Source organism: Lithobates pipiens, unplaced genomic scaffold, assembly GCF_037356315.1.
Source record: "Lithobates pipiens isolate NorthernLeopardFrog02 unplaced genomic scaffold, aLitPip1_a1.2 Scaffold_30, whole genome shotgun sequence".
Classification (NCBI taxonomy): Eukaryota; Metazoa; Chordata; class Amphibia; order Anura; family Ranidae; genus Lithobates; species Lithobates pipiens.
This window is the reverse complement of record NW_027507791.1, coordinates 38,140,104-38,165,831: the sequence shown is the minus strand read 5'-3', so window position 1 is coordinate 38,165,831 and position 25,728 is coordinate 38,140,104. Positions and strand designations below refer to the sequence as shown.

General features: G+C 47.7%; 1 protein-coding gene across 1 annotated transcript in view; it reads right to left on the bottom strand.

Moving 5' to 3' along the window:
* The window catches only part of LOC143942162 (Fc receptor-like protein 3), a 178,813-nt gene that overhangs the window by 151,598 nt on the left and 1,487 nt on the right, over positions 1-25,728 (bottom strand). The window contains exons 4-7 of the mRNA XM_077463421.1: positions 20,360-20,494; positions 13,034-13,054; positions 8,120-8,383; positions 5,662-5,931 (exon numbers count right to left, since the gene is read on the bottom strand). Of these exons, the coding sequence (XP_077319547.1) occupies positions 5,662-5,931; positions 8,120-8,383; positions 13,034-13,054; positions 20,360-20,494 (690 nt within the window). The remainder of the gene's footprint in view (positions 1-5,661; positions 5,932-8,119; positions 8,384-13,033; positions 13,055-20,359; positions 20,495-25,728) is intronic.

The following is a 25,728-nucleotide window of genomic DNA, read 5'->3' as shown; positions in this document are numbered from 1 at the left end:
TAAAGGGGAACCCCAACGCCGAAAAAATCGGCGTGGGGGTTCCCCCCAAGTCCACAACAGACCCTTGTCCGAGCACGCTACCCGGCCGGCCAGGAAAGGGGGCGAGCGCCCCCCCTCCTGAGCCGTACCAGGCCGTGTGCCCTCAACATGGGGGGGTGCCTTGGGGAAGGGGGGGCCGCGCGGCCCCCCCACCCCAAAGCACCTTGTCCCCATGTTGATGAGGACAAGGGTCTCTTCCCGACAACCCTGGCCGTTGGTTGTCGGGGTCTGCGGGCGGGGGGCTTATCGGAATCCGGGAGCCCCCTTTAATAAGGGGGACCCCGGATACCGGCCCCCCCACCCTATGTGAATGAGTATGGGGTACAATGTACCCCTACCCATTCACCTGTAAAATAAAAGCACCAAAAAAACCACAACACACGAGATAAAATATTTTATTGCACAGCTCCAGGGGTCTTCCGTCTTCGGGGGTCTTCTCGCCGGACTCCTCCGCTATCTTCTTGTAGCTCTTTTGCTAGCGGAGGAGTCCGGCTTTCTTCCTCCCCGCCGCCGGCCTCTTCTCCCGACTTCGGGGGTCTTGTCCCCCTCTTCGGTTCTTCTGCCGGGCCACCGCGCCTTCTTATAGCTCTTTTAGAGGCGGTGGCCCGGACTTCTGTCGCCGCTGTCGCTGTCGCCGCCGCCTTCCATTCTTCTTCTTCTTCTCCAGGAGATGTTGCCTCGACGATCTCTCCGGCCAGAATGCCAGAGCCGCGCTGCACGGCCACTTATGTAGTGACAATGGGGCGGTGTCACATGGTATATGTCACATGGGTTGGTCACATGGGTTGATGTCACATGGGGACTATGACATTGTAAGGGGGCGGGGTCACCATGTGACACCAACCCATGTGACGTGCTCGGACAAGGGTCTGTTGTGGACATGGGGGGGGCCCTACGCCAATTTTTTTCGGCGTTGGGGTTCCCCTTTAAGTCCATACCAGGCGACGGGGTCAGCGGACTTTCCTCCGCGTGTGTGGGCGAGTCCGTTCATTTCAAAAGTAGAGCGGATAGTATGGCGGACTTAGTCCGCCCTATTAGTCCGCTCAAAAAGTGCCGTGTGTGGGCAAGTCCGTTCATTCAAAAGTTGAACGGACTGTCTGTCGGATTGTCTGACGAACTTAGTTGGCCAGACAATCTGCCCGTGTGTACGCGGCCTTACAGGTCTCTTAGCTGAGGACAGGGCCACCTGTCACGTGACCCCGTCCCCTTTGACGCAAGGGGAATCCTGGGCTTCCCCAGTGATGTGTGGGTGACCTCACCCCCATGATGTAACGGAAAGCTGCATAATTGAATTTGGGGAGACCCCATGCATTTATTTATTTTTTAATCAATGATTTTCAATGACTGTTCTCTGTATTACGGGGAGCCGACAATTCATTATAGCCACGAGTGCTTTTAAATGACTTTTTTTCCTGCAGAAATGACAATTTGTGTAGGGACTGTTCTAAACATGGGAAACTTGCGCCCCTTCACAGGCATACTATAGACACCCCCCAGGTACGACATTTAAAGGAATATTACACTTTTATTGTTTCACTTTAAGCATTATTAAAATCACTGCTCCCGAAAAAACTGCAGTTTTTAAAACTTTTTAAAGACCCGGGTCCCCAAACACTTTTTATGACAATAACTTGCATATAAGCCTTTAAAATTAGCACTTTAGATTTCTCCCATAGACTTGTACAGGGTGTTCCGCGTCTTTTTGAATTTGCCGCAAACACCCCAAATTGTTCACTGTTCAGCGAACAAGCAATGTTCAAGTCAAATATGAGTTCGATTTGAACTCAAAGCTCATCCCTAGTGCTGAGTTACATAATACCTGCAACAAAATGGCTTCTCTTCCTTCACAAGCCCCCCCCCCCAACCCACCACCTGCTATTGGGTACTACATTGGCCATACCTTCAAGGAACTCTTTCTTTTAGAGACCAGTGTATTATAGTTTACAAATATTCTGACGAAACATTGCTAAACAGTTGTGCTTATCCTAGGTTGTGGCACCAACCAATGTCTGAACCCAGGGTGTCAGAGGGGTCGGGAGACTTTCAAGGTCTGAGCAATCACTGGGGACAAACTTCTTCAAGCGCCCCTTATGATGTAGTGCTACAAATAGCTACATAGTAGATTAGCCTGGATAAAGGCATTTGTTCATTTATTCTAACCTACAGTATTTGTGTATATGTCGGTTCCCCTTTTCGAGCCTAGGAAAATACACGTTTTTCTATTGTACTCACTGAGGACATTTTTGTTTTTTAATTTATTAATGCTCCTATCTGATACAACTACCTTGGAAAGGGTGTTCCACTTTTCGTGCTGTGTTAGATTTGGAACATTGTTTACCTCTGCATATTTGTTGGTTGGTCAATCCCTGGAGAGATGATCTTCTAGAGAATGGAGCCAAAATTAACAAATATACAGAGCAAGTTCTGGAAGGGTGTTTTGAGTGCAGGTTGTGGTCTTAGTTGAAGATCCTGAGTGTGAGTCCAGGCCACGATGGCTCACGCCTCTAGGACTGAGAGTAAGAACTCAATTTTGTTGAGGACCTAACCCATGCTGTTTCTAATGAGAAAGACAGAGCTGGGGATGGCATTGAAGCCACGCTAGGCCGTCCACTGGTCTGATTCATTCAGTTGTCTATTTGATACAGAGACAACACCAGAACCTCTGCTTTGTCAAAGATACTTTAGTATGATATGAGGGTGAACCAGCGAGAGGAAGCCTGAGCATTCATCCGTGGACTATCACCCAGAGAATTATGTGCTTACTTTTCGAGTATTCCACCTGAACCCATTCCCCGAAATGTAACCATCAAGGCCCAACAGGGTTGAGGTTCTACCGATTTGTACAGTGAAGTCCCATTATAGCCGCCTCTTAGAAGAGGCTCAGTCTCTAGTTAGAAGAAAATAGCTAACAGTGTTAACAATAGAGTTACATAAAACCATGGAGAATATAACTGGTGAAGTAGGAACACACTAATGGAACACCCAGAACTCCCAGGTGGGCAGAAACAGACCTGGAAAGTATGGCAGAAAATATCTCACTGTTGGAGCATCCAAGAAACTAGGCTCAGCCCACCAGGCAAACCAAAAAACAAACACCAGTGCTCCCCCTTGCCAAACAAAGGACTAATATGCAGATATAAGGGATATTAGGGATGAGTGTGATATGAAGCTCAGACAGTAAAGTAGCCAAAACCGTGTCAGGGAAAACCCACCGAGACAATAAGAACTAACAACACAACATGAATACATGCAAAGCAAAAAAACAAAAAAAAACATAATGAAACATATATACCAATGATAAGCCTATCACGGGTTTGTCAGCCCACCTGGCTCCACCTTGATATTGTACTGCAAGATCTATATAGAATATACGGCATATCTTGAATTATACAATCAGATCAGGGTCTGAGCAACCAGAATTCCCTTACTTGGTTATGCTGGTTATATGCCATACACCTATGTCATTTATAACATAATAAACATATATTTTGTGATGGGCATTGTTGCTAAACCTCAGACATGAAATGTGAACAAAGCATATCCCTCTATAGTGTGTACTTGTCTAATGCCGTGTACACACGATCTGAATTTTTGGTCGGAAAAAGCTCTGATGGTTTTTCCGATGGAATTCCGACGGGATTCCGCTCATGCTTGGCTTGCCTACACACGGGTCACACAAAAGGTCTCTGGGCTTTCGACCGTCAAGAACGCAGTGACATACAACACTACAACAAGCCGAGAAAATTAAGTTCAATGCTTCTGAGCATGCGTCAAATTGTTTCCAAGCATGCGTAGGAATTTTGCACGTCAGAATTTGTACAGACGATTGGAATTTCCGACTGAAAAATTGAGAACCTGCTCTCAGTCTTTTGCTGGCCAAAATTCCGCCAGCAAAAGTCAGACGGAGCCTACACGCAATCACGTTTTCCGACCAAAATCTCTCATCTGTCTTTTGCTGGCTGAATTTCCGATCGTGTGTACGCGGCATTAGTCCAGAGCGCCAAGTGTCATTCCTGTCTGCTGTCTTCTTCCTCTACTATCAGCATAAGTCACTTCTGACAAGTTTTCCTGACACCAAGAGAAAAAGATGTCAGGGGACTGACAGCCTCAGCTCTGTTCCTGTGTGCTGTGTGGAGGGGGGGGGGGGGATGTCCCTTCTCTCCAATCAGCTCTCAGAGCTCCCCTCACTGAGCTCTGCAGAGTGTAAAATCCGCTCTCCACACACGTTTTTTTGAACGCTTAGACAAGCTTTAAAAAAATCTGCACTTTGAACAGATGTAGAGAAGAGAAGACGGCAGATAAACCAGTACAATCTCTGTGTATCACAGGAGGCCAGTCACTTCACTGGGGATATGGAAGGGTTTACATCCAGTTAAAAAAAGAGTTTGTGGCTTAAAGTTATACTCTGGTCTAAAGCGAAGCATTAAATCCGAGTGGAAGTGCTCGTTATACATTAAAAGCCCTTTAAACGAAACCCACAAAATGTATTTATATATAAATTTCTCACCAAGTCGCCATCCTCAGCTACTTACCTCTGTGTCTTTATCTGTAGATGAAATGCAGCCAAACAGATGTTTGTTTCTTGCTGACAGCAGAAAATGTTGTGTCCTCCCCCCCATCCATCCAATAATAACATCGATCCCCATACTGAGCCCTTCACCCATCCCCAGATCCCCGTACTGAGCCCTTCACCCATCCCCAGATCCCCGTACTGAGCCCTTCATCCCCAGATCCCCATACTGAGCCCTTCACCCATCCCCAGATCCCCGTACTGAGCCCTTCACCCTTCCCCAGATCCCCGTACTGAGCCCTTCATCCATCCCCAGATCCCCGTACTGAGCCCTTCATCCATCCCCAGATCCCCGTACTGAGCCCTTCATCCATCCCCAGATCCCCGTACTGAGCCCTTCACCAATCCCCAAATCCCCATACTGAGCCCTTCACCCATCCCCAGATCCCCGTACTGAGCCCTTCACCCATCCCCAGATCCCCGTACTGAGCCCTTCATCCCCAGATCCCCATACTGAGCCCTTCATCCATCCCCAGATCCCCATACTGAGCCCTTCACCCATCCCCAGATCCCCGTACTGAGCCCTTCATCCCCAGATCCCCGTACTGAGCCCTTCACCAATCCCCAGATCCCCATACTGAGCCCTTCATCCCCAGATCCCCATACTGAGCCCTTCACCCATCCCCAGATCCCCGTACTGAGCCCTTCACCCATCCCCAGATCCCCGTACTGAGCCCTTCACCAATCCCCAGATCCCCATACTGAGCCCTTCACCCATCCCCAGATCCCCATACTGAGCCCTTCACCCATCCCGAGATTCCCATACTGAGCCCTTCATCCATCCCCAGATCCCTGTACTGAGCCCTTCACCCATCCCCAGATCCCCATACTGAGCCCTTCATCCATCCCCAGATCCCTGTACTGAGCCCTTCACCCATCCCCAGATCCCCGTACTGAGCCCTTCACCCATCCCCAGATCCCCATACTGAGCCCTTCATCCATCCCCAGATCCCCGTACTGAGTCCTTCATCCCCAGATCCCCGTACTGAGCCCTTCACCCATCCCCAGATCCCTGTACTGTCCCCAGGATGTGCCGTGTTATAGGGACTCACCTCTCACCGAGAGCGAGAATTCATCTGAGAACTCATGGAAACCAGATCTACCAGGAGGTACTATTCGTTTAGTACATTTATAATGTCCGGCTGTGTTTAGATCCACTTCCTCAATATGGAGCTCAGAGTCCGGGAATTGTGATTTTATCTCTTCATTATTCTTGAAGAATTTTGTAAGGTAGCTAATAAAACCTACTATAAGATGACATCTCAAAGTCAGGGGGTCTCCTTCATAGATGGCAGATGGAGGTCTCTGCAGGAGGACAAAACCTGGAAAAAATGTAAAAAAACAAAAAACAAAAGTAAAGTACGCAGTGCAATATATAAACCCTAAACCCGAACACTTTAGCGGCGCACAGTATTTTTTTTTTAGTATACACTATAGGCAGTGGCGTCACTAGGGGGTGGCTAATCAGGTCAGAGCCCAGAATCTGGGGCCCATAGCCCCGAGTCCAGGACTGGCCCTAACATGAGAGTGTCCTGGACTTACCTACCTGCACAGCCGCGGCACTTTCACTGCGTCTGCACTCCGTCCTTCAGTGACAGCCAGAGAAGGGAGATTCCCAGGGTCATTACCCAGATATATTATGTACATTTAGACCCCTTTCACACTGGGGCGTTTTTCAGGTGTTTTTCAGGCGCTTTAGCGTTAAAAAAAGCGCCTGTAAAGCGCTTGAAAGAAGCCTCACCTGCAGTCCCAATGTGAAAGCCCGAGTGCTTTAAGAGCCCTTTTCACAATGTCAGCGCCCGAAAAACACTCGTAAAGAGCCGCTTAAACTAGCAGCGCTTTACCAGCGTTTTTCGAGCTTTATTGGGGTGCTTTTAAACCCTGCTAGTGGCCAAATAAAGGGTTAAAAGCGCCCACAAAGTGCTGCTGCCAATAGCGCTTTTCAGGCGTTTTACAATCGCTTCCCATTGATTTCAATGGGAAGGGGCGCATTAGGCACCGTTCCAAAAGCGTTGCAAAGAAGCCGCTTGCAGGACTTCTTTGACTCCCTGCCAGCGCAGCGCCTCAGTGTGAAAGCACTCGGGCTTTTACATGGGGATTGCAGTTGCGGCTTCTTTCAGGCGCTTTTTTTAAAGCTAAATCGCCTGAAAAACTCCCCAGTGTGAACGGGATCTCAGTGTGAACGTACTTGGGCTTTTACATTGGGATTGCAGTTGCAGCTTCTTCCAAGCGCTTTACAGGCGCTTTTGTTAATGCTAAAGTGCCTGAAAAACGCCCGAAAAACGCCCCAGTGTGAAAGGGGTCTTATAGCAAAATGACGGCAGGGCTGTGGTTCAGTTATCCTGACTGGGCGTCATATGACGTCCTTCAAGATAACCATCACCACGCGCTCATGGGGGTGTGCATCGCGGCGCTCGGTGGATCGGTGTGTCAGTCTGACTATATACTTCTCCTTTAAGGAGGTGTGGCAGGGGGTGTGTCCTATGCATACATATGTTTGCTCATAGGTGTCCCTCATTCCCATGTCGGAAAGTCGGGAGCGGTGGATAAGGCTTTGGTACCACTTTAAAGTGGAACTTCACTCTCCCTATTATCAACATTGACTTTTCTTATTTATTCCTTATGCTGCCTGCATTAGTAAACAGATAGGAAGGTTCAGTATATCATACCTGCCTGTTTTAAACATTTTGGTTTTACATTTCTTCGGCGTCTTCCTGGTTTTCTGGCCGGGGCAAATGATCCCAGGAGTCTTCAGCAGGGGAGGAGCTTCCTCAACTAAGAACACCCTCCTGCCTGCATGCCTGAGCTAAGGGCCGATGGATTCCAGGAAGTAAATGAATCATCTGTCCTTATTCAAGATGGCCACGGCCAGAAAGGATAGGGGGGATTTTCCAGGGGGTAGAAGTGATTTATCAACAAAATAAAGCACAGAGACATGGGTGGATGGGGGGAAGATTACTTTGAATAGTAAAAATGAATTAAATAGTGTTTGTGGTTTGTGGTGCTCAGATGAAGTTTAGTTCTACTGCTGGCTATATACTAGTTCTTTTATTTATTTTTTATTCGACCAGCAGGCTGCACTAAATAAAACAAAGCTGGGCATAGAGCGATCAAAATTCAGCTGTTTCAACAGGAACCATCCAAGTTTCAATCTGCATGTGGCCCTTCTTGTTCAACAAAAGCTGTAAGAATACAATGTCCCTATAATGTCCCTACAATGTCCCTACAATGTCCCTACAATGTCCCTATAATGTCCCTACAATGTCCCTACAATGTCCCTATAATGTCCCTACAATGTCCCTATAATGTCCCTACAATGTCCCTACAATGTCCCTACAATGTCCCTATAATGTCCCTACAATGTCCCTATAATGTCCCTACAATGTCCCTCACAGTCAATACCCAGCTTAATAGATTCCTCCATCCACACAATCAAGAACGATTGAGGAATTCCTCCAAGATCATACAGACATCATATAATGGAATTATGGAGATGAGGAGATCACTCACGGTTTGTAACATTTAGAGTGACGGGATCACTGATATCACCGGTATTGATCCGGCACTGATAATCTCCACTGTCCCGCTCTGCTGAAGATTCGATCTGAAGGGTCGTTTCATCTCTGTGTATTGTCCTCCCATCTTTGTACCAGTGATAGGTCCGGGGCTCCTCTGGTACAGTAGACGTCACATCACATGTTAGAGTCACATTGTCACCTTCTAGTATATTCCTCCAGTTGGGTGTGAAGGTCACCTCCGGTCTGATGGCCCCTCCTATAGAAGAGAGAGGAGATCACACATAACCACATCGATTGTACCAGGGCTTTATTTCTCAGAATATAGGTGCTGGAAACCCCCCCCTTCCAAGTTACCTCCTGTCCCCACCCCCTACCCACCTCCAATCAACATCGCTTGGTTCCGCCCCCAATCCTCCTCCCAGTACCACCCCTTTTAGAGAATACAGAACCACATATCATTTTGTGGTGCTAACTCATTTATATGGAATTTGTTAATAAAAACAGGAAAAGCAGTTAAAATAGCTTTCCCTTAGTCACAATAGAGCCTCCAGCAACAATATATCCACTACAGCAACAATAGACCTCCCAAAGGTCAGCAACAATAGACCTCCCAAAGGTCAGCAACAATAGACCCCCCACCAAGCAACAATAGATCCAACCCAGCAATAATAGATTCTCAACAGTCAGCAACAATGGACCCCCCATCCATAATAGATCCCTCAACAGCCAGCATCAATACCTTCCAGAACCCCCTGCCATTTCATACTGTATATTCAGCTCTGGAGGTGCTGGAAGTGCTTTCCCCCATGTTCCCGCTGAAAAAAGTCCCTGCATAGCACAATATTTAACAATGCATCCTACAGAGAATTTAAGTTAACAAGATCTAAGCTTTTCACTTTACAATCCAAAAAGACAAAGAAAGTAATTAACGTTCTTAAAAAAATAACAAGAATTCAGTAGTGACGTAGGGCCTGGAGGATGGAAATTGATCCACTGATCAGCTTCTGTACAACTAGGCTGTTGGACTTTCCCTACTCCATCAATGCTGCCAGCTGATCAATGTATTTGTCAGAAACCATGAAATCAGACCGAGATAGAAGTGCAGTTAAGTCACAAAAATAAATAGAACAAACGTAGTCAAAACATAGCCAGAGTTCAGGAACCAGAACGGATAGTCAGCCAAGCCAGAAGTCAGGGATCAATGTAGTGGAACAGCAAGCAGGATCTGGAGTCAGGCCGCGTACACACGCGGGGACTGTCTGCCGAAACTAAGTTCGTCAAACAGTCCGCTCAAACTTTTGAATGAACGAACACGCCCACACACGGCACTTTTTGAGCGGACAAATACGGCAAACTAAGTTCGTCGTACTAAGTCCGCGCAACTTTTGAAATGAACGGACTCGCCCACACACGAGGCAACAGTCTGCTCATTTCAAGCGCGTGTCAAGGTAGGTGGGGCCCGCGACGGAGACGTCGCGGGCTCCGCCGCCTGGAATGGACTTAAAGGGGAACCCCAACGCCGAAAAAAATCGGCGTGGGGGTTCCCCCAAAGTCCACAACAGACCCTTGTCCGAGCACGCTACCCGGCCGGCCAGGAAAGGGGGGCGAGCGAGCGCGCCCCCCCTCCTGAGCCGTACCAGGCCGCGTGCCCTCAACATGGGGGGTGCCTTGGGGAAGGGGGGGCCGCGCGGCCCCCCCACCCCAAAGCACCTTGTCCCCATGTTGATGAGGACAAGGGCCTCTTCCTGACAACCCTGGCCGTTGGTTGTCGGGGTCTGCGGGCGGGGGGCTTATAGGAATCCAGGAGCCCTTTAATAAGGGGGCCCCCGGATACCGGCCCCCCACCCTATGTGAATGAGTATGGGGTACAATGTACCCCTACCCATTCACCTGTAAAATAAAAGTACCCAAAAAAAAACACAACACACGAGATAAAATATTTTATTGCACAGCTCCGGGGGTCTTCCGTCTTCGGGGGTCTTCTCGCCGGACTCCTCCGCTATCTTCTTGTAGCTCTTTTGCTAGCGGAGGAGTCCGGCTTTCTTCCTCCCCGCCGCCGGCCTCTTCTCCCGACTTCGGGGGTCTTGTCCCCCTCTTCGGTTCTTCTGCCGGGCCACCACGCCTTCTTATAGCTCTTTTGCAGGCGGTGGCCCGGTCTTCTGTCGCCGCTGTCGCCGCCGCCTTCCGTTCTTCTTCTTCTTCTTCTTCTTCTCCAGGAGATGTTGACACGTCGCTCTCTCCGGCCGGAATGCCAGAGCCACGCTGCGCGGCCACTTATATAGTGACAATGGGGCGGTGTCACATGGTATATGTCACATGGGTTGGTCACATGGGTTGATGTCACATGGGGACTATGACATCGTAAGGGGGCGGGGTCACCATGTGACCAACCCATGTGACATATACCATGTGACACCGCCCCATTGTCACTATATAAGTGGCCGCGCAGCGCGGCTCTGGCATTCCGGCCGGAGAGAGCGACGTGTCAACATCTCCTGGAGAAGAAGAAGAAGAAGAACGGAAGGCGGCGACAGCGGCGACAGAAGACCGGGCCACCGCCTGCAAAAGAGCTATAAGAAGGCGCGGTGGCCCGGCAGAAGAACCGAAGAGGGGTACAAGACCCCCGAAGTCGGGAGAAGAGGCCGGCGGCGGGGAGGAAGAAAGCCGGACTCCTCCGCTAGCAAAAGAGCTACAAGAAGATAGCGGAGGAGTCCGGCGAGAAGACCCCCGAAGACGGAAGACCCCCGGAGCTGTGCAATAAAATATTTTATCTCGTGTGTTGTGTTTTTTTTTGGGTACTTTTATTTTACAGGTGAATGGGTAGGGGTACATTGTACCCCATACTCATTCACATAGGGTGGGGGGCCGGTATCCGGGGGCCCCCTTATTAAAGGGGGCTCCTGGATTCCGATAAGCCCCCCGCCCGCAGACCCCGACAACCAACGGCCAGGGTTGTCGGGAAGAGGCCCTTGTCCTCATCAACATGGGGACAAGGTGCTTTGGGGTGGGGGGGCCGCGCGGCCCCCCCCTTCCCCAAGGCACCCCCCATGTTGAGGGTACGCGGCCTGGTACGGCTCAGGAGGGGGGGCGCGCTCGCTCGCCCCCCTTTCCTGGCCAGCCGGGTAGCGTGCTCGGACAAGGGTCTGTTGTGGACTTTGGGGGGACCCCCACGCCGATTTTTTTCGGCGTTGGGTTCCCCTTTAAGTTCATTCCAGGCGGCGGAGCCCGCGACGTCTCCGTCGCGGGCCCCGCCTACCTGGAGACGCGCTCGAAATGAGCAGACTTTTCTCCGGGCGGGAACAGTCTGCTCATTTCGAAAGTACAGCGGACTGGCCCACACACGGGCGGACTGTCCGCTCAAACCAAGTTTCAGCGGACAGTTTTTCGGGATTTCCGAAAAACTTTGTTCGTCAAACTGTCCGCTGAAACTGTCCGCTGAAAGCCCACACACGAGCGGACTGTCCGCTGAAACACTGTTCAGCGGACAAAGTTGAGCGAACAGTCCCCGCGTGTGTACGCGGCCTCAGAAGGGATGTCAGCAAAGCAAGTCTTTAAACAGCAATGCAGGAGATAGTCTCTGTGATGTTGACCAAGGTGAAGGCAAAGATCCTCTGGGCAGGAAGGCTTAAGTAGGCAGGACTGACGAGCAGGATACCATCAACAGCTGAGTAACTGTGGAGAGATAGGAGCTGGCAATTAGCCGACAACTGAGGGCCAGCTCTGAGAAGGAAGGGCTGAATCCAGCCCTGACAGTACCCACTGCTCAACAATCCCCCCTCCCCCCCTCAGAGGATCACCAGGCTTGAGGGGAAAACATCTATGAAAATCACAGAGGAGGACAGGGGCATGTACGTCCAATGATTAGACCCAAGAGCGTTCCTCTGGACCGTACCCTTTTTAATGCACAAGGTACTGTATGCGCCCACGGAACCTACTGGAGTCAACAATGGACTGTACTTCATACTCTTCATGGTTCTCAACCTGTACAGGGTGAGGACGTGGCACCAAGGTGGTAAAGCGGTTGCAGACGGTTTTAATAAGGAGACATGAAATACATTCGAAATATGCATGTTATAATTAAGGTCTAATGCGTAAAGCCACTACATTGATCCCTGACTCCTGGCTTGGCTGACTGTCCGTTCCAGTTCCTGAACTTTGGCTATGTTTTGACTATGTTTGTTCTTTTTACTTTTATTATTAAATATGTGTGATTTAACTGTACTTCTGTCTCGGTCTGATTTCATGGTTTCTGACAGTAGGCAAAGGCCATGAATTCAGAAGATACAGTCAATCCACTTGTTGTAATATTTTTTCCAGATTGGATAAACTGGATCACCGTATGGATCAGTTTGCCATGGCTTTACAAACGCTCCCGAGCAGCACGGCTCAACCTGGAATCTCCCACTGGGGCCACCCCGGTACAACCTGTGTTGCAGGCCGTCCCTGCTGATGTTCTGTGCAGGCACCCGCCTCGAGTATTACCTCTATAAGAGGTGTGTCTAGTTCCGATCCGCTTCCCCAGCGATTTGGGGGCGATTCAGTCCAATGCAGAGGGTTTCTCAACCAGGCTAAGATATACTTTGAGATGCTGCCCCAGGCGTTTCCCACGGACAGAAGCAAAGTAGGTTTTGTGATATCTTTGCTTTCTGAGTAGAGATATAGTGGGCGTTATTATCTCACTTTGGGTGTAAAAGTCAAAATGTACTTCAAGTATTACACCTCTTCCTGTGCAGAGAACTTTATTTAATTTTAATTTGTTTTTTGGAACTTTGTTAATTAATTGCAAAGTTAAAACAAATTTAAGTAACCAAATTAAACAATTTATCTACACATCAATTACACATATTAATAATAATATTACCAACAATTTTTTATTCTGTATTCCCAATCCCAGTTTTGCACTTACCAGATTTTCCCATCATGAGGGCTGAAAAGAGAAAATACAAAATGTAAAATTTCCTATATCTAATCGATCTTCTATAATATCACCTACAGTATATCTCAGTGGTCCCCTCTTACCTATGTAGAGTGCTGAGACCAAACCCATCTTGTCTGCCTAGAGCCCCTGCAATGTTTTAGTATCCCCCTCCCTCCTGTCTGGAATCCTCTGTCATATGTCAGCTGTATATATATTTTCTAAATAAACTGAACTGGAAAATAGTGAGGTGAAGTAACAATCTGATTTAAACTCTTATAAATTGCACCAAATATTAATATTTTATTACTGATTGATAGTGATGGACGAACTTCCGACGGGACGTTTCGCGAACGCGAAACGCGAACGGGCACAAACGTTCGCGAAAACGACCGTTCGCCGCGGGCTCCATTGACTTCAATGGGAGGCGAATTTCGCAAACCTTTAGGTCGAATTTGCGGCCACGGGGTAATTATTAGGGGGTAGCACGTAGTCCCACCACCTGGACAATAGCATAATACATGTATGAGGTGAATTTGGGATCGATAACTACAAGCATTTTTTTTTTATTTGGGAAATTGTTCTGACAATTCAGGACTATGGAGCTAATGAAGGCAATGGAGGAGAGGGAAGGTCAGGGACCAGGGTAGGCAAACAAGAGGGTGCAGGAGATACAGAGCACTGACAGCAGCACCGTAATACAGAGCACTGACATCAGCACCGTGACATACAGCGCTGACAGCAGCTCCGTGACATACAGCGCTGACAGCAGCTCCGTGACATACAGCGCTGACAGCAGCTCCGTGACATACAGCGCTGACAGCAGCTCCGTGACATACAGCGCTGACAGCAGCTCCGTGACATACAGCGCTGACAGCAGCACCGTGACATACAGCGCTGACAGCAGCTCCGTGACATACAGCGCTGACAGCAGCTTGACAGCAGCTCCGTGACATACAGCGCTGACAGCAGCTCCGTGACATACAGCACTGACAGCAGCTCCGTGACATACAGCGCTGACAGCAGCTCCGTGACATACAGCGCTGACAGCAGCACCGTGACATACAGCGCTGACAGCAGCTCCGTGACATACAGCGCTGACAGCAGCTCCGTGACATACAGCGCTGACAGCAGCTCCGTGACATACAGCACTGACAGCAGCTCCGTGACATACAGCGCTGACAGCAGCTCCGTGACATACAGCGCTGACAGCAGCACCGTGACATACAGCGCTGACAGCAGCTCCGTGACATACAGCGCTGACAGCAGCTCCGTGACATACAGCGCTGACAGCAGCTCCGTGACATACAGCGCTGACAGCAGCTCCGTGACATACAGCGCTGACAGCAGCTCCGTGACATACAGCGCTGACAGCAGCTCCGTGACATACAGCGCTGACAGCAGCTCCGTGACATACAGCGCTGACAGCAGCTCCGTGACATACAGCGCTGACAGCAGCACCGTAAGCAGCCCCAGGAGGAAGTCAGCACAGCACAGGGATGGTGTGATCCCCTCATAATAAGAACCCCCAGGAGGAAGTCAGCACAGCACAGGGATGGTGGGAGCCCCTCATAATAAGAACCCCCAGGAGGAAGTCAGCACAGCACAGGGATGGTGGGAGCCCCTCATAATAAGAACACCCAGGAGGAAGTCAGCACAGCACAGGGATGGTGGGAACCCCTCATAATAAGCAGCCCCAGTAGAAATATGACACCGCTCAACCTCTTCAAAGAGGAGGGTAGGGGCATATAGTACGGTGTGCTTTTTTGGGTCAGGGAAGTGAGCCAAATGAATTAAGAAGGTCTGTGTGCTTGATTCCAAAAATTGTTTATAGACATATACATGGTCTACTGATCACATGTGTTGAATTCCTCCGAGATCCATGCCTCATTCATTTTTAGAAATGTGAGGTAGTTAACACTGTCGTGAGCTAGGCGAGTACGCTTATCGGTCACAATCCCCCCTGCTGCGCTGAACGTCCTTTCGGACAGGACACTGGATGAGGGGCAAGCCAACAGTTCGATTGCAAATTGGGCAAGCTCTGGCCAGAGGTCAAGCCTGCCCACCCAGTAGTCTAGGGGTTCATCACTCCTCAGAGCGTCCACATCGGCCGTTAACCCAATGTAGTCGGACACCTGACGGTCTAGGCGTTCCCTGATGCTGGATCCGGATGACACCTGTCGATGGGTCGGCTGAAAGAATGACCTCATATCCGAAGTCACCAACACATCTTCAAACCGGCCTCTTCTTGCAGGCGCTGTTGGATTGGTACCCGCAAATCCTTCTCTGGGAGTGGGAATTGCTCCTCTGCCAGCGCACGCAAAAGCAGAATGCAGCATTTCTCGAAGCAAGGCCTGGAAGTGCTGCATTCTGACAGCCCTCTGCGACGGCGGTAACATTTCCGCCATTTTGTGTTTGTACCGGGGATCTAAGTACGTTGCCACCCAGTACTGGTCCTTGACCCTCATGCTTTTTATACGGGGGTCCCTATTAAAACACTGGAGCATGAAGGCCCCCATTTGCACTCAAGCGGAAGGTATGTGGTGGTGGTGGTGTTGTTGGTGGTAGTGTCTTTGGGGGTGCACATAGCAGAGAGTGAAGAAGAGGGTGCAGATCGAGAGGATGAGGAGGGTGCAGAAGAATAAGGCTGAGTGAGCCACTCAACCAAGTCTGGTGCGTCCTTTAAAGTAATTGAACGCACCTTCTGCAACTTCCCACTTTGGCTCAAGGCTGTTGCTCCTGCCCTACCCCTACCACCCCTGCGGAAGGGCCTGCCTCTTCCTCTGCCTGTCATTTTTTAAATCACCCTGTGACAAAACTCTTAGTCCCTATACCGCTGAAGGACTGCTGCAGTATAGGGCAGCGGTCAGCAGTAGTGCACGTCAACCCTATGTATTGTGGACCGATAGCGGTCCTTACAGAACAGCAGACTGTACTGCACTCAGGCCTATGTACCGTAGCACCCTATACCAAGTTACCAGTCCTTATAAGAACTTTTGTGGACCAAGCAGGTTGTGTGTTAGTGATTAGCAGACTGTACGTCAGTCCCTATACCAATGAAGGACTGCTGCAGTATAGGGCAGCGGTCAGCAGTAGTGCACGGCAACCCTATGTATTGTGGACCGATAGCGGTCCTTACAGAACAGCAGACTGTACTGCACTCAGGCCTATGTACCGTAGCACCCTATACCAAGTTACCAGTCCTTATAAGAACTTTTGTGGACCAAGCAGGTTGTGTGTTAGTGTTTAGCAGACTGTGCGTCAGTCCCTATACCGCTGAAGGACTGCTGCAGTATAGGGCAGCGGTCAGCAGTAGTGCACGTCAACCCTATGTATTGTGGACCGATAGCGGTCCTTACAGAACAGCAGACTGTAACGCACTCAGGCCTATGTACCGTAGCACCCTATACCAAGTTACCAGTCCTTATAAGAACTTTTGTGGACCAAGCAGGTTGTGTATTAGTGTTTAGCAGACTGTGCGTCAGTCCCTATACCGCTGAAGGACTGCTGCAGTATAGGGCAGCGGTCAGCAGTAGTGCACGGCAACCCTATGTATTGTGGACCGATAGCGGTCCTTACAGAACAGCAGACTGTAACGCACTCAGGCCTATGTACCGTAGCACCCTATACCAAGTTACCAGTCCTTATAAGAACTTTTGTGGACCAAGCAGGTTGTGTGTTAGTGATTAGCAGACTGTACGTCAGTCCCTATACCAATGAAGGACTGCTGCAGTATAGGGCAGCGGTCAGCAGTAGTGCACGGCAACCCTATGTATTGTGGACCGATAGCGGTCCTTACAGAACAGCAGACTGTACTGCACTCAGGCCTATGTACCGTAGCACCCTATACCAAGTTACCAGTCCTTATAAGAACTTTTGTGGACCAAGCAGGTTGTGTGTTAGTGATTAGCAGACTGTACGTCAGTCCCTATACCAATGAAGGACTGCTGCAGTATAGGGCAGCGGTCAGCAGTAGTGCACGGCAACCCTATGTATTGTGGACCGATAGCGGTCCTTACAGAACAGCAGACTGTACTGCACTCAGGCCTATGTACCGTAGCACCCTATACCAAGTTACCAGTCCTTATAAGAACTTTTGTGGACCAAGCAGGTTGTGTGTTAGTGTTTAGCAGACTGTGCGTCAGTCCCTATACCGCTGAAGGACTGCTGCAGTATAGGGCAGCGGTCAGCAGTAGTGCACGGCAACCCTATGTATTGTGGACCGATAGCGGTCCTTACAGAACAGCAGACTGTAACGCACTCAGGCCTATGTACCGTAGCACCCTATACCAAGTTACCAGTCCTTATAAGAACTTTTGTGGACCAAGCAGGTTGTGTGTTAGTGATTAGCAGACTGTACGTCAGTCCCTATACCAATGAAGGACTGCTGCAGTATAGGGCAGCGGTCAGCAGTAGTGCACGGCAACCCTATGTATTGTGGACCGATAGCGGTCCTTACAGAACAGCAGACTGTAACGCACTCAGGCCTATGTACCGTAGCACCCTATACCAAGTTACCAGTCCTTATAAGAACTTTTGTGGACCAAGCAGGTTGTGTGTTAGTGATTAGCAGACTGTACGTCAGTCCCTATACCAATGAAGGACTGCTGCAGTATAGGGCAGCGGTCAGCAGTAGTGCACGGCAACCCTATGTATTGTGGACCGATAGCGGTCCTTACAGAACAGCAGACTGTAACGCACTCAGGCCTATGTACCGTAGCACCCTATACCAAGTTACCAGTCCTTATAAGAACTTTTGTGGACCAAGCAGGTTGTGTATTAGTGTTTAGCAGACTGTGCGTCAGTCCCTATACCGCTGAAGGACTGCTGCAGTATAGGGCAGCGGTCAGCAGTAGTGCACGGCAACCCTATGTATTGTGGACCGATAGCAGTCCTTACAGAACAGCAGACTGTACTGCACTCAGGCCTATGTACCGTAGCACCCTATACCAAGTTACCAGTCCTTATAAGAACTTTTGTGGACCAAGCAGGTTGTGTGTTAGTGTTTAGCAGACTGTGCGTCAGTCCCTATACCGCTGAAGGACTGCTGCAGTATAGGGCAGCGGTCAGCAGTAGTGCACGTCAACCCTATGTATTGTGGACCGATAGCGGTCCTTACAGAACAGCAGACTGTAACGCACTCAGGCCTATGTACCGTAGCACCCTATACCAAGTTACCAGTCCTTATAAGAACTTTTGTGGACCAAGCAGGTTGTGTATTAGTGTTTAGCAGACTGTGCGTCAGTCCCTATACCGCTGAAGGACTGCTGCAGTATAGGGCAGCGGTCAGCAGTAGTGCACGGCAACCCTATCTATTGTGGACCGATAGCGGTCCTTACAGAACAGCAGACTGTACCGCACCCAAGCCTATGTACCGTAGCACCCTAGACAGACCAAGTTACCAGTCCTGATAAAGAGCTTTGTGGAACAAGTGAGTTGTGAATGATTAGCAGACTGCAGCAGAAGGGCAGCAGTCAAGTATAATATTCTTTCTATATTTGGAAGAAAGAATATTATACGTGTACAAGCCTATTACCGTACCACTGATACCAGTCCTGAAAAGAACCTTTGTGGAACTAATAGTAACAGCAAGTCTTTAAAATTATCCTCACTGCCTGACACACTGCTTCCTGCCTGTCCCTATACAAATTGGCAAAAAAGAGTAGGCTGGAACGATTAGCTGGAACAGCTCTTTTGTGGACCTGATAGTAACAGCTAATGATGATGATGATGATGATGATGAAGAAAGACTAATCTGGCTGAGCTGTCCCTAAAATAGCAGCATACAGCGCTCTGTCCCTTTATCTAAACTGACAAAAGAAACTCAGGCTGCTGACCTAACACCTATACCAGTCCTGAAAAGAACTTTTGTGTACCAAATAGCTAGCGTTTTCTCTGTCCCTACTCCACACAGGATCCTTTCCCTACAGTGACAGAAGAAAGAATGTAAAATGGCCACCGGATCGGGTGTATTTATAGGTTAGGGGGAATGTCCAAGTGTCCATGAGCTGTCATGTCTCAATTGGTTGTCCTGTAACACATGATAAACGTGTCACGAAAGGTTAAAGTTCTTGTATACATTAAACACGTAAGTCCGCCGGGGCGAACGACGGAAAAAGGCGTTCGAACCCGCGGACGGCGAAAGTCGGAAATTCGCCGCGAAACGACCGCCGGGCGAACCGTTCGGCCATCACTACTGATTGATACAAGGTTGTGTTTGCTGTGAGAGTATTCTGTGTGTTATGTATTGTGTTGTATGTTCTGTTTGCTGTGTGTCATATATTTTATTTTATATTCTGTTTGCTCTGTGTTATGTATTGTGTTATATATTCTGTTTGCTGTGTGTTATGTATTGTGTTGTATGTTCTGTTTGCTGTGTGTTATATATTGTATTTTATGTTTTGTTTGCTCTGTGTTATGTATTGTGTTTTATGTTCTGTTTGCTGTGTTATCTATTGTGTTATACATTCTGTTTGCTCTGTCTTATGTATTGTGTTGTATGTTCTGTTTGCTGTGTGTTATGTATTGTGATGTATGTTCTGTTTGCTCTGTGTTATGTATTGTATTTTATGTTCTGTTTGCTCTGTGTTATGTATTGTGTTGTATGTTCTGTTTGCTGTATGTTATATATTGTATTTTATGTTCTGTTTGCTCTGTGTTATGTATTGTGTTTTATGTTCTGTTTGTTGTGTGTTATCAATTGTGTTATATATTCTGTTTGCTCTGTCTTATGTATTGTGTTGTGTGTTCTGTTTGCAGCATGTTATGTATTTTGATGGATGTTCTGTTTGCTCTATTTTATGTATTGTGTTTTATGTTCTGCTTGCTGTGTGTTATGTATTGTGTTATATATTCTGTTTGCTGTGTGTTATATATTGTATTTTATGTTCTGTTTGCTCTGTGTTATGTATTGTGTTTTATGTTCTGTTTGCTGTGTGTTATCTATTAGGTTATGTATTCTGCTTGCTCTGGAATATGTATTGTGTTGTATGTTCTGTTTGCTCTGTTTTGTGTATTGTGCTGTATGTTCTGTTTGCTGTGTGTTATGTATTGTCTTATATATTCTGTTTGCTCTTTGTTATGTATTGTGTTGTATGTTCTGTTTGCTCTTTGTTATGTATTATGTTGTATGTTCTGTTTGTTGTGTGTTTTGTATTGTGTTTTATGTTCTGTTTGCTGTGTGTTTTGTATTGTGTTTTATGTTCTGTTTGCTCTGTGTTATGTATTGTGTTTTATGTTCTGTTTGCTGTGTGTTTTGTATTGTGTTTTATGTTCTAAAACACAGATAAGATATAGAAGAAATGTCTTTGTACTTACAAAGGAATACGATGATGATGAAGACAGACATGGTGGCGGCGTCCAGCAAGCTCTGAGCTTCTGTCAGTAAAGCAGAAGTTATGACTCTTCTAACTTCCTGAGGTTTATAGATAGGAAATGTCACAACTTGTAACACTAAGGCAGAGAACAAAATTCAAGAGTAACCCAGGGGAGGGGTGGGGGGGTTTGGGTGGTGTATTTTGGAGATGTTGTGGAGGTTGCGGTGGTGAGCTTTGGATGTGGGGCTTAAAGGACAGTTTAGAGTTCAGGATCACATCTAGCACCCTGGCATACGGGGTGGACTTCTAGTTGTGCCATGGATTTTGACAGAGAAGTCGGAAGGGGCATTTGGGGGAGGAAATATCGTGAGCTCAGTTTCGGAGAGATTGAGTTTGAGGAAGTGGTGTGACGTCCAGACTGATATATCTGATAGTAAATTAGAGAGATACGAGAGGAGATGGAAGGAGTGAGCTGAGATGTAGAGAAATACATTTGGGTGTCGTCTCCCCAGATAATTATATAGGCGTTGCAGAAATTACCATTTTTGTATTTTTTTATTTTGCCTAGGGATACAATTTAAAGCCCATTTTAAAATGTAATAAACCAAGGAAAACACATGTGATAGATATCAGTTCACAAGTCTTTTAATGCGGTGTCCACATTCATTGTCTGACAAGACTGGTGCACTGCAATATATTGAGGGAGATTTACTAAAACTGAAGGGTGCAAAATACGGGGCAAGCTCTGCATAGAAACCAATCAGCTTCCAGGTTTTTGTTGTCAAAGCTTTACTGAACAAGCTGAAGTTGGAAGCTGATTGGCTACCATGCACAGCGGCACCAGATTCCGAGTCAGTGGCGGCCCGCCCATAGAGGGCAAATGGGCGCAGCCCTCCCTATCCATGCGTCCAGCCCCCTGATCTACATACAGGGACCCCGGACCATGGATTCCAATGATTAGAGCCAGAGGCTTCAAAAAAGGGTGGGCTCGGAGTGCATTGCTCTGTGTGAGGGCCTGGTAATGAGCTGGGGGGGGGATCCTATGCCATTTTCTGCAATGACTTTTCTCTGTATTGCCGGGACCCAACAATTCATTACAGCTGATAGTAGTTTTAAAATTGTCATTCAAAATGTGACAGCGCTGAAAGCTGAAAATTGGTCTGGACTGGAAGGGGGTGAAAGTCTCCGGACCTGAAGTGGTTAAAAACACCTTAAGACAGAACTAAACCCTTCTATCTTTTCGCAGTATTCAGAATTTCACCATTGGCTGGGGTCTATATAACTCACTCTCTGTCTGAAGCTCCTCCCTTTCCCATCATGCTCCACTGTATACATAACATTGGCTGGGTTTTCATGGAGGATCCCAATGACTGATCCATACAGATGGTTGTATGAACATTGACTATGGAGAACCCATTGAAGAAAAAATCCTCTATCTATATGTAGCATGCCTATTTTTACCGGGGCGGCTTGTGTATTGTGGGCGCCACCCCCCTAATCCCTGCCCCTGAGCCCACAGAAGACATGTCTGGCTGATGCTGGAAGGAGGCACCCAAATGTCCAGGGGCAGAGGCATAGCTTGAAGCTCGTGGGCCTCGATGCAAAAGTTGACCTGCCCCCCCCCCACTACATCCAACGTGCGTGCATATACATCCACCAAACGCCAAAATACTCAAAGTAGCTTAAGAGTTTTGAGTTCCCAGAGTTCCTCTTTACATCAGAGGACTGCTGGAGAAGCAGAAGACCGGGATTACAGCTGGAGAAGCAGAGGACAGGGACCCCTGGCAGGTCACTTGGCAGAGCTCCTTTCCCATCTCAGCACTGTATACAGCTCCCCCCTCCCCCCCCCCCCACATACACACACACTACACAGGGCTAAGAACACATTCCTTTACACACAGTCTCTCAGTCTTCACAGGGTGTATCTGGCTTTTATGTTGCCCTTCTGACCCGTGAAATTCTCTGGTCAGAACGGCGGTGTAGTTGCAGTAGGCAGATATACCCTGTGCAGATCATGGTTAACTGGCTGTGTTGTAAAGGAATGTGATTTCAGCCCTGCGGAGGAGGAACAGTATAGAGTGCTGTAATGGGAAAGGAGCTCAGCAGCCAGCATAGCATGCAGGGTGGAGGGGGTGGTCAGGGGGCTTTGGGGGGGCAACTTAGATCTGGGAGGGCAAAGCCATGTGACACAATCTGGAGCCTGCAGCACTTCAGGGGCCCCCTGAGGAGGTTTTATGGGATTTTCAATTTCTGAAGGTTTCTCTGTCAGTGTTGGGAAGGACACCTCCCCCAGTTGTCAGGGAAGTGGGGTAAGTAGACATCCCCGGGTGGGGGGGGTACAGTGAATCTCAGCTAGTGACTAGGAGACACTGAGCAGTGTCATACCTCACCAGTGACATCGGTCCCATCGTGGCTACTCTCCTTCTCTTGCCTCGCTGAGCTCGGTTACCATTCCATGTTGCCAGCACAGACACTTCCCCATCCTGGGCTGTTCTCACCTCGTGCTCCTCTCCATTCAGGAAATGGCTCACAGCTTCTCCCCAGCCAATGAGAACAGAGGGGTGTGGACTGTGGAAGGAAAAGTAGAAGCCCAGTGCTGGAACGTGGCTGTGGGGCCCTAGGGCAGATCGGAGCTGGATTTTGTGGAGGATATGATAACATGACAGGGAGGCTGCAGGGGCCCCCTGGAGCTAGGGGTGGGGTTGCGATTGTGACCCTCTGCAGTTCCTTATGCTACGCTCATGTCCAAGGGCATTAGTCAGTAGAGACCAGTATGTGAGATCCCAGTGACTGTGTGCTGCTACTATGCCTCTGGGATCAGTGTCAGCCTGTGCTGAACAGTGGACATTTCCTATGGTGTCCCTGTGAGGCTCAGTCCATTATTTGCTGCTGCAAGGATTGAGCTAGGAAGCTTTGAGTATGTGACAAGGGTCCTCAAGTTACTACTTATGTTATATGAAGGAGAAGGGATCTCACCGCTCCAGGAGCACACAGGCAGGCTGTAAACTGTCTCTTCTAATGGGAAGCCACAGGTGCTGGCTATTACCACTAGCAACAGACGAAAAACAAGCTCTGGACTGCCGCACTCTTCAGAAGACCACTTTCTTTTATTGGAAAATCACATCACAGCTCAACAAACACAGCGAACAAGGAAAAATTGCTGACGTTTCGCACTAGCTGTAGTGTATGAATAAGCACTACAGCTAGTGCGAAACATTAGCAATTTTTCCTTGTTCGCTGTGTTTGTTGAGCTGTGATGTGATTTTCCAATAAAAGAAAGTGGTCTTCTGAAGAGTGTGGCAGTCCAGGGCTTGTTTTTCGTCTGTTACTACTTAACGTTACTGGAGTATCCCACGGTTACCCAGCACCCCATCCAAGTTCAAGTTATAATAAAGGATACCCCTAGACTATTTATCGAGCCAGAAAAGTGTCTGAGACTGTGTGCCTGACTGTGAATATACTACTTTAACCACTTACAGACCGGACCATTTTGCTGGTCGAAGACCAGACCACTTTTTGCGATTCGGCACTGCGTCGCTTTAACTGACAATTGCGCGGTCGTGCGACGTGGCTCCCAAACAAAATTGACGTCCTTTTTTTCCCACAAATAGAGCTTTCTTTTGGTGGTATTTGATCACCTCTGCGGTTTTTATTTTTTGCGCTATAAACAAAAATAGAGCGACAATTTTGAAAAAAACACATTATTTTTTACTTTTTGTTATAATAAATATCCCCCAAAAATATATAAAAAAAAAATTTTCCCCTCAGTTTAGGTCGATACGTATTCTTCTACATATTTTTGGTAAAACAAATCACAATAAGCGATTATTGATTGCTTTGCGCAAAAGTTATAGCGTTTACAAAATAGTGATAGTTTTATGGCATTTTTATTAATAATTTTTTATTATTTTTTTTTTACTAGTAATGGCGGCGATCAGCGATTTTTATTGTGACTGCGACATTGTGGCGGCACACATCGGACATTTTTGACACATTTTTGGGACCATTGTCATTTATACAGTAATCAGTGCTATATAAATGCAGTGATTCCTGTGTAAATGACACTGGCAGTGAAAGGGTTAACCGGTGGGTGGCAGTGTAGGGGTTAAGTGTTCCTAGGGGTGTGTTACTAACTGTGGGGGGGTTGGGCTTTCATTTAGTGAACACTGATCTCTGCTCCAATCACATGGAGCAGAGATCAGCGTCACTAGTTGCTAGGCAGAATGGAGAAATGCTGTTTACAACGGCATTTGTTCATTCGGCCGCTCTGTGAGACGATCGCGGGTATGCCCGCAGCGATCGAGTCCGCGGGTCCCGCGAGCGCACTCACGGGGTCCTGACCAGCGTGGGAGCGCGCCGCCGGCGGCGCGCTCCCGATGGCAGGGCGGCAAATTTAAAGGGACGTACATGTACGCCCATTTGCCTGCCCGTGCCATTCTGCCGACGTACATCGGCGTGTGCTGGTCGGGAAGTGGTTAACTCTCTGGCAAACCAAATCCTCTCCACTGACAGGTCCACTCCAAACAGCCATGAAAAGGATTCAAAGAAGAGGACTGGCTTTTTTCAACCTGACTAACTATGTAACTATATTTCATGTTATTTTTTTTTTTGTTAGTATAATTCTTTATTCAAAATATTTTTTTTTTCCAATTATAACCAAGCATATACATAATAACACAAAAGGAAATAAGCCTATTTTAGAGTAAAAAAAAGTCAATACCAACATCACTAAGCAAATATAACAAATAAACCAGCAATAGCACATATTAAATTCATAAAATAATTTTTTTTCTTATATATCATAGTTGTTACTATCTTCCAATCAATTTGCACCTTAAAAATCCCGATCCCTCCTCCTACATTTAGCTAAAAAAAGGATTATGAATTAATACCCTCCCTTCTAGATTGTAAGCTCTAACGAGTAGGGCCCTCTGATTCCTCCTGTATTGATTAGTATTGTAACTGTACTGTCTGCCCCCATGTTGTAAAGCACTGCGCAAACTGTTGGCACTATATAAATCCTGTATTATAATAATAATAATAATAATACAATAATAATAATACACCACCCTACTGAGAATTCATTATCAAATCAAATAGTAACCTCCAAAGTATATCTGATATGTGAAAATTACATCAAATGTTAACCTATAATACATATACCTTGACTTATCTACTTTAGGATAGAAGAAACCTTTCTGTTGACCCCAACAATGGGGGTCCGGAGATAAAATCTACCAAAAAAAAAAAAAGAGAGAGAAAAAAAAAGACCCCAACCAACTAGCTCAAGCTCAAAACCTTCAGAGCTTCCAACACCCTACCACACCCCCTTCCCGAATTTCCACCCCCTCAAAAACCGACCTGCCATTA